Source organism: Neopelma chrysocephalum, unplaced genomic scaffold (genome assembly GCF_003984885.1).
Source record: "Neopelma chrysocephalum unplaced genomic scaffold, ASM398488v2 Primary Assembly neopelma1_95895, whole genome shotgun sequence".
Lineage (NCBI taxonomy): Eukaryota > Metazoa > Chordata > Aves > Passeriformes > Pipridae > Neopelma > Neopelma chrysocephalum.
The window spans coordinates 133,464-142,539 of record NW_020924546.1 but is presented as its reverse complement, the minus strand read 5'-3'; the positions used below and the strand labels follow the sequence as shown (position 1 = coordinate 142,539).

The window sequence follows — 9,076 nt, the reverse complement described above, 5'->3', positions numbered from 1 at the left end:
TTACTTATAAAACTTATAAGGCTTACAAATATTAGAAAAATAAAAAAACCATTTGGGACTTAAGGCATCACAAGGTGAGGAAACAATGAAGAAGGGAGCTGAAGCAGCCGAGCAGAAAATGCCAGGTTGATGTATAACCAGGAGTATTGTCTTAAAGAAGTTCATAAGGCAGTCAGTTAGAACTTTGGGGGCTCCAGACAGAGACAACCACCAGAGACCCTTGGTGAAGCATCTCAGAGACCTTATAAGGATATGTATATATGCTAATAAGTTTTGGGAAATGTAATAAATATGTAACAGGAATGCTGGGAATGAAAATGAATAATCATGTAATGCTGACATATCAGCTGTTGTGAAGATACCTCTGTGTGCACTTTGGCGAACTGATTCCCAGGGCACTTGGCATGCTGTGATCATCCTGCGCATAGTAATAAAAAGGAATGCCTGCCTGCTAAAACTCATGAATTGAGTCTTAGAGGTTTATTTTAAACACCAATTTTAGGCAACAGAGGGGGAGTGAAAGAGTGGCTCAGTGGGTATCTGAGAGCCAGACAAGGTGTGGCTCTTCTCAGAACTTTCTGACATTCCAAATACTGTAACTGGGAAGCCATAAGTACATTGTCAGCAGGTCGAGGGAGGTGATCCTGCCCCTCTGCTCAGCCCTGGTGAGGCCGCATCTGGAGCACTGTGTCCAGTTCTGGACTCCTTGATTCAAAGAAATCCTTAAACAATATGCAAAACACACTTTTATTACAGCCGGGGATATGCAAAAGGGGCTTTGCCTCCCTGTGCATTCCGTCGAGAAAAGAAATACAACAGCTTTTTATATATTTGGAAGAGGCGAGCTTCAAAATTATCTATCATACGCACTCTTTACGAAGTTTGCCTTATCTAAATAGGCATTTGGTTGCCTACCTCCTATTCTTACTATTATAGAGTAGTTACATAAAGTTTTATCATTTCAAACAGCCTAGGTTTCCCCCCACCCCTCTTCTGTCTCCCTTACAATGCTACGTGCTAAAAGTCTTTCCTGCTTTCTTTTGTTTACGTAAGCCAACTTTATCTTAATTGTCCACAGTTTGGGCAGCAACCTTTTTTCAAGCAGTTTACAATTTGCAAAGTCACACTTACATATCTAAATTTACTTACATAGCTAAATTTTATTTTATTTTGTCTTGTCTTTATTTCATCCTCAGTACAAGAGAGACATGGAGCTCCTGGAGTGAGTCTAGTAGAGGGTGACAAAGATGATTAGGAGACTGGAGCACCTCACTTATGAGGAAAGGCTGAGGGAGTTGTGCCTGTTTAACCTGGAACAGAAAAGACCGAAAGAGGATCTTATCAATGTCTATCAGTATCTGAAGGGAGGGTGTCAAGAGGATGGACCAAGCTCTGCTCAGTGCCAGGCAATAGGACAAGAGGCAACGGGAAGAAACTGATGCACAGGAAGTTCCACCTGAATACAAGGAAGAACTTCTTTCCTGTGCAGTGACTGCACTATGGAGCAGATTGCCCAGAGAGGGTGTGGAGTCTCCCTCACTGGGGATATTCCAGAACCATCTGAATGCAATCCTGTGCAGTGTGCTCTAGGATGACCCTGCTTGAGCAGGGAGATTGGACCAGATGACCCACTGTGGTCCCTTCCAACCTGAACCATTCTGTGATTCTGTGATTCTATGAAATGCTGAATGCACTGAGGGTTCTTTGTGAAGTCAATGGATGCCCCCACAGTGGCTCTAGCTCCACAAAATCTCTTTTCTCTTGCACAGTATGGTCCAAACATGGATGAGGCATGTGGTGCATTCATAACTGATTTTCACCCTAAATTTTTGAGACAGATACATACCTATTACTCTCATTTGCAAAACATGAAACAGAGGCAGAATGCAAAACATTGTGTCCAAATTGTGAAAGCAGGTGTCAGAGCTATGACATTAGCTAACTCTCTCTTAAGTACTTCATCGATGTTGGTCCAGACACCAAAGTCCTACTCATTATCTTTTCTCTTCAGCAAAGAGTCAATTGTTTTCCTCAGAGCTGACTGTCCTCACATTCAGAATAGGCATTTTCAATCAGTCAAAAAAATTAAATTACCACTTTTCAATTTCCACCACAAAGAGGAATACTATTTTAGTAATTACATTCCACATCAGCAATACAAAAGTATACTTAAATCTAATGTAAGCTGGCTTGATGAATCATAGGTAGAAGTCCTATCAAGTATGATACGGAAAAGCAGCATAAACAAACTTCTTAACATCAATTTATAGATGTTAAAAAGGGCATTCTTCTTTATTCAGCATGTTGGACATTCGGAGGATAGCTCCTCTAATTGAACGTGCCAAATGACAGTTAGACAGGGTTTTTTATTATACATACTGTTTACATATTCATTACATATTCCTACTTACTTAATACATATTCATTAGTTTGCTTAACAAAGTCACACCCCTACTGGAAGTCCTTCTTTGGTCCTTCCGGGTCTTCTTCATCGTCTTGACCTCAGTTCTTGAGCAGGCACAGCGTCACAGTGTTTCACCACCAAAAACTGTTACATTTGTTCTTGATTTTATCTTGTTTGGGTACACAGAGCTTAGTTTACATCTTGTTTGAGTTACATCCCTTATTTAATTCTCTAGGACTTCTCTAAGATTATATTGTTCCTTATTTGGATACTGTGAGTAAAGTTTCTATTTCTCCTATCAAGTATAGGAAGAAAAAACACCATTGAAGATCTTTTGCAAATCTGTTCAAATACACTTAAAAACTAGGATATTTGAGATTGCAATTTATTTCTATGTGTCTCTTCCTTTTCAAACTTGGACTCAGAATACTTATCTTAAAGACATAAACAGTCTCCCCGATTATTCCCTCTAATACAATTGGGTTTTTTCCTTTAAAGAATATACAAAAGCAAATTCAGTCAAAATGAGCCAAGAAAGTGTTTATTAAGATAACAAAATATTCAGAACACATCAGAAAGTGTTTACCATATGGAAAAAAAATCACATATACAACAAAAATAAAATGACCACATGCTTAAAATGTCTATTTCTTAAAGCAGCAGCATATTTAATAATGTATTGGTTTCATAATAATGAGTAGTATTCCTCATTTATTTATATTTTTCAATATCAGCTACAAGATGTGAAGAGCTGTACATGGTTAAGTGAAGACATTATGTGTTTGGCAGAGCTCACAAAATAAAGACAAAAATAGCTAGGTTTTGGGGTGGACAGCATCTTGTAACTCTAAGTAGGCATAGTGACATTCATGTCTTGATATACAGAATGTGTTCAGCAGAACTTAATGCAACTTGGCAGAGAACTTCATGGTCAGTTTTGTCAAAATAAGATTTTTCCTTCCTTTATAAAATCAGAGTAAAGAATATCACTTTTTCTTATTCGAATAATCATCTGTCCTCATAGCTTTTTTTACCATTACAAGCACTCTAGCTTCTCTGTCCATACCTCTTGCTGCTGCCTATATGTAGACCCCTGGAAAATTTTCTCTATTTGTTTTGCAGAGTAATGACTGTCTTCTTCCAGCACGTTAATAGCCTGCAAGGCAAAGGGAATCTTCTCCCAGAGAAGTGGGTTATTCATCAGCCTCACAGGTATCACCGAGTTTTATTTGTGCTGTTGGTTAAGAGGACTGACAAGGGAGGTGTAAGAGAGACTCATATAAAGGTTTATTCAGAAATTTTTCCTGTCAATAATATAGTATTCCATACTGAACCATTCACAGCATCGCTTAAGTTTTCTGAGACATGTTTACCGCAAGGCATGTCTGCAAAGATTATTCCAGGTTGTAGTGGGTTTCTGTGGCTGGGTTTTGGTACGGGGGGGCTACAGGGGTGGCTTCTGTGAGAAGCTGCTAGAAGCTTCCCCTGTCTGGTGGAGTCAATGCCAGCCAGCTCCAGGATGGGCTTCCTGCCACTGGCCAAGGCCAAGCCAATTAGGAGTGATAGTAACGCCTCCATGATAACATATTTAAGAACAGAAAGGTATTGAGCAGTGAAAAATTCCAGCCAGGGAAGAGCGGAGTGAGAACATTGGAACAACAAGGTAGACACCAAGGTCGGTGCAGAAGCAGGGGGAGGAGATGCTCCAGGCACCAGAGCTGAGGCACCTGAAGCCTGTGGTGAAGACCATGGTGGAGCAGTCTGTCCCCCTGCTGCCCATGGAGGACCATCGGGGTGCAGAGACCCATCTGCAGCCCATGGAGGAGCCCATGCTGGAGCAGGTGGATGCCTGAAGGAGGCTGTGACCCCATGGGAGGCCGAAGATGGAGCAGGGTCCTGCCGGGGACCTGCAGCCCGTGGAGAGGGAAGCCCATGCTGGAGCACGTTTTTCCTGGGTAGGACTTGTGGTCCCTGTGGGGGACCCATGCCAGTACAGTTCATTCATGAAGGACTGCACCCCATGGAGGAATGACCCACGGGACAGCAGTTTGGGAAGAACTGTTGCCTGTGGGGTGGACTCACGCCAGAGAGGTCCATCAAGGACTGTCTCCCATGGGAGGGACCCCATGGGAGCAGGGGAAGGACTCCTCTCCCTGAGCAGAGGCAGAAACAACAACTGACTGAAACCCCCTTTCCCTGTCTCCCTGCACCACTGGGGTGGTAGAGTTTTGAAGGAAGGAGGAGTGGGAGTAAGGTGTTTTTAAAATTATTTTACTTCTCACTCTTTTCCTCTGATCCTGTTAGTAATAAATTCAATTAATATCCCCACTTTGAGTCTGTTTTGCCCGTGATGGTGATCAGCAACTGACCTCTCCCAGCTCTTATCTCTACTCATGAATCCTTCTCTGTTTTTTTTTCTCCTCTGTCCAGTTGCAGAGGGGAATGAGAGAGCGGCTTTAGTGGCATCTAGCCAGGATCAACCCACTACACAGGTTTAATAGAAAATTTATTCTGCAGTAGATTCTGGATCCAGATAGCTTATCTACATCATTGTCTGTGTGCAGAACCACAAACCTACAGAAAACATCCTCAGTATTCTCATTACTGCTGCAGATTCCCAGAGCTGTGCTAGCAGGCTCCCTGATTTCAGCAGAGAGGCTGTACAATTCATTAATTTGTTTGGAGTCTCTCTGACCTGTACTCATGTTGTTAGTTTTTTTACTGCTATCTAGTGCAGGAGCTCAACTCTGAGATTAGCTTAGTTGGTTAGAGCATGGTGCTAAAAACACCAAGATTGTGGATTTGATCCCCGCATGGGCCATTTACTGAAGAGTTGCACTTGATGATCCTTGTGGGTCCCTTCCAACTCAGAATATTCTGAGAAGTTTGTTTGGAGTTATTACTGCCCATTACAACAAACATATGATCAAAAATGATTTGCTGATGTGGTTATTTTTGAAATAACACAAACTAATTTGACTGAGGGATGTTATTATTCATGCCAATGAAAGAAGGCAGAAATGCTGAGAGAAAAGCTGATAGTTCCTTTTATAGAAGCTAATAATTAAGATATTGCATTAAAAAAAACCTGCCAAAACCCAAACACATGATTTTTAGCGTTATGCACAAAGAGCATGCAAGTACAACTCGTTCATGAGTGCATAGAGTACTATGTATACCTCCAAACCAGAAAGATGACACTAAATTGCATCAATGTCAGGAAAAAAGCAAAAATCAATATATAATATAGTGTGGTATTTTAAATGGACATGTCAAAAACATACCAAATCCTGCAAAATGTAGAATAAAAATATGACTAAACAAATACAAAGCCATGGATAAACATATACTTTATCAAAGTTCAAAATGCATTCCACAAATGAGTTGAAGAAACATGTAGACATATGGCAGAAGTGGGATCAGACCTAATGGAATGAAAAGAGTTTAGTTGGTTTAAATGGTAACTGGAGTAAGCCTACATGCTGCAAAGTAATATTATGCACGAGGTCTGTGAGAAGAGAGCATTGATTGCGGAACTCTAAAAACTTACCTCTAATCAAGATATTTAATTAATTTGCATGTAAAACAATTGAGAGAGGTGTAATGCCATATGAGTACAGTGAGAAAAAGAAAATCAGGGAAAAGTTAAGTGTAGCGTGCTGGTCTTTATATGATAAAGATAAGCAGTCCGCTCTCCGATAAGGTGGAATCAAAGAGGCTTTATTTAAATTTCGCACTCCCTTTTATCCCCTAAAACCATGTGACCTGGTGACCAATGGGGTCGTCTGTCCCAGTGCATGTCCCTTCAGGCTCCCTGCCCCCCGGTGCATCCCTCTGCACTCTTGGGACATGCCTGCACCCCTGGGACACGCCTCCTTCAATTTAGGGTAGTGTATTGGGTCTGGCTGAGATGGAGTTCATTTCCCCATAGCAGCCCTCACAGTGCTGCCCAAAGGGATATTCCAGACCATATGATGTCAGCTCAGATATAAATGTTAAGGAAAGGAGGAGGAAGGGGGGGCATTCATTATTTACAGTTTGACTTCCAGAGCAACTGCTCCATGTGCTGAAGCCCTGCTTCCCGGGAAGTGGCCAGACATTGCTTGCTGATGGGAAGTAGAGAATAAACCTTTTTTTCTCTTTGCTTGTGTGTGCGCAAACTTTTGCTTTAGTAAACTGCCTTATCTCAACCTACAAGTGATTTTCCATCTTATTTTCTCTTCCCTGTCCAGCTGAGAAGGGGGAGTGATAGAGCGGCTTGGTTGGTACCTGGTGTCCAGCCAAGGTCAACCCACCACAGGTAGCAAACTTCCATAAAAAATTTTGTTCACTGCAAACTTGGGATTCTTTCATTGTTTTAACAAACAGAAACTAATTTTAACAAAGCAGGATGTGGTTTGCTGGTAGACATTATGAGACTGATAAAATTGGAAAAATTAGACAAGTTTTTGGGTGCACAAACTTGGAAATCAGGTTTGATTGCCTGAAAGTTTGGTCATTTCTTCTTTACATACCAGATATTTAGTAAAATATATTACTTCTTCTGGCAACCCACATTCCATCTTTGTCCTTTAAACCATCATGGTTATGACAAAATACCATTCTGACAAAGGTACAAAGCAATAAAATAATTTAATGATAATGCAACAGCTCATTTTATTAATCAGATTAACCATTACCCTGTTAGATGTTTGCTTTGGAACATAGCATCAAGAAAATTATGAGTTCACCAAGAACAAAACTGACTCCAACCCTGTCAACTGACATTTATAAACCAAAATTCAAAAGGCTATTTTCTATATCATTTCAGTGCTCCCAGTTCATTAACATACTCAAGAAACGTAAAACACTATTTTGTTCCTTGGTAATTTGCTTCCTTTCCACACCATACCCAGGGCCTGTTAAACGTGTTTAGTGCTAATTTGATACATTTCTTCTTAAGAGGAATGCATATAGGCTGTACAGATACAGTACACTAAAAGAACCACAGTATCTGACATCATCTATGACATATATAAAAGATAGATGAACTGTTCTTGTTCATCTGAAAGCCTGTGGGTGTGTGTAGACATGCATACATAGACTAATACATTTGTACAGTGGCAGGAATCTCTTTTTTTCTTGGCAATACTGAAACAGATTTCACTTTTGTTGAACAGCATGACCTTGCAACATGCAGTACTCTAATTATATGCCTTCCTATTAATACTATAGTTAACAGAACTAATGTATAGCTACCGAGATTTGTTCTGTTCCCATGAGCAGTAGTTCCCCTTCCAAATAATTCTGTTCACATTTACTTCAAGTTTACTCCATTTTATTTGCAGTCACATCTGAAACATGGACAATTCATCCAATGATCAGTCAGTCCCTGAAACGACTGGCCCAGGAATGTAAACTTCAAATTTGGCAATTCTGGTTTGTTTTAGAAGGACTGCTCCTATCATTACAGATATAATGTTGATGGACTAATTCTTATATGGTTAAAAATGGATCAGAAGTTAAGACTAATCTGTCTTACTTGCTGGGACCAAGGAGATATACAGAAGCAATGCAACCCATATGTGTCATATATGAGATGATGCCAGGAGGTTTTTGAAGTTTAAGAAATGATGCCAGCATAGGCTCTGAGCATTAGACAGGAAGATTGAACATAGGCTTATACTCAAAGAGTAGGAATAAAAATTGGTAAATCCATGTTATTATCCCTTGGGGAGACAATGATTTTGTCCAAGATCCAAAATGAAGTTTTATATTATTATAATCTGCTCTTTGGGAGATATATTTTTGCATGCACAACACAATAATGAACCTAGGCCATATCTTATCAGGAGTTAACAGTGACAACCTGAGCTGGGACTAGACAAAACTACAACTGCTGTTCTCCTGCACATACACTAAAGGGGATTTGACTATGAGTCAATCACTTGACACTATAAATATCTGTAGCCCCCTTGAGCTCTCCTGTACGGCAGCAGGCTGCATGGCGATGATCTCCCCCTTAAACAAGGATGCCTCTCAAGGTTACTCCTTGGGTTTGAGAGACCTCTTACGAGGCATTTATTATCTAGAACAAGATAAGCAACATTTTACATTAAGCCTAAAAGTATATTGTATGCTACTGATGTCTATATATCCAGCTATAACTTAATTATTAGAAGTGTAGTAAGTAAGTAGAGTGTTTGGCCACCATCTAATTATCGGTCAAATAATCATTTAAATCACTGTTTAATTATCATTCAATTATTGCTTAATCACCACTTGATTACAATTTTATTTTCATTCAATAATTGATTAATTATGATTTGATCATCATTTAATCATTGATAAAACCCTTTTAGTCAACCCCACAATGATGACTTCTCTTAATAATTTACCTGCAACACTCAGAAGCATTATTCTTCCAAAAAGTGAATCAGATTACATTCATATACTATATGAATGTGAATATATATTATACCCAGGGAACTACAGGCCAGTCAGTCTCACCTCAGTGCCTGGCAAGGTCATGGAGCAGATCCTCCTGGAAACTATGCTAAGGCACATGGAAAATAAGGGTGGGTAACAGCCAATGTGGCTTCACTACAGGCAAGTTGCACCTGAAAAATTTGGTGGTCTTCTATGGCAGGGTTACAGTAGTGGTGGATGAGGGAAGAGCAACTGATGTAATCT

General features: G+C 40.1%; 1 protein-coding gene across 1 annotated transcript; it reads right to left on the bottom strand.

Annotated features, from left to right (window-relative positions):
• Window positions 1–3,470: 3,470 nt before the first annotated feature.
• On the bottom strand, window positions 3,471–5,109 carry TICAM2 (toll like receptor adaptor molecule 2; the record flags this gene model as incomplete). The annotated part of the gene is given in 4 exon segments (XM_027708275.1): window positions 3,471–3,707; window positions 3,710–3,821; window positions 4,893–4,944; window positions 4,947–5,109. Coding segments are annotated over 4 exon segments (564 nt in total), but the record flags the coding sequence as incomplete, so codon positions are not given.
• Window positions 5,110–9,076: the final 3,967 nt, after the last annotated feature.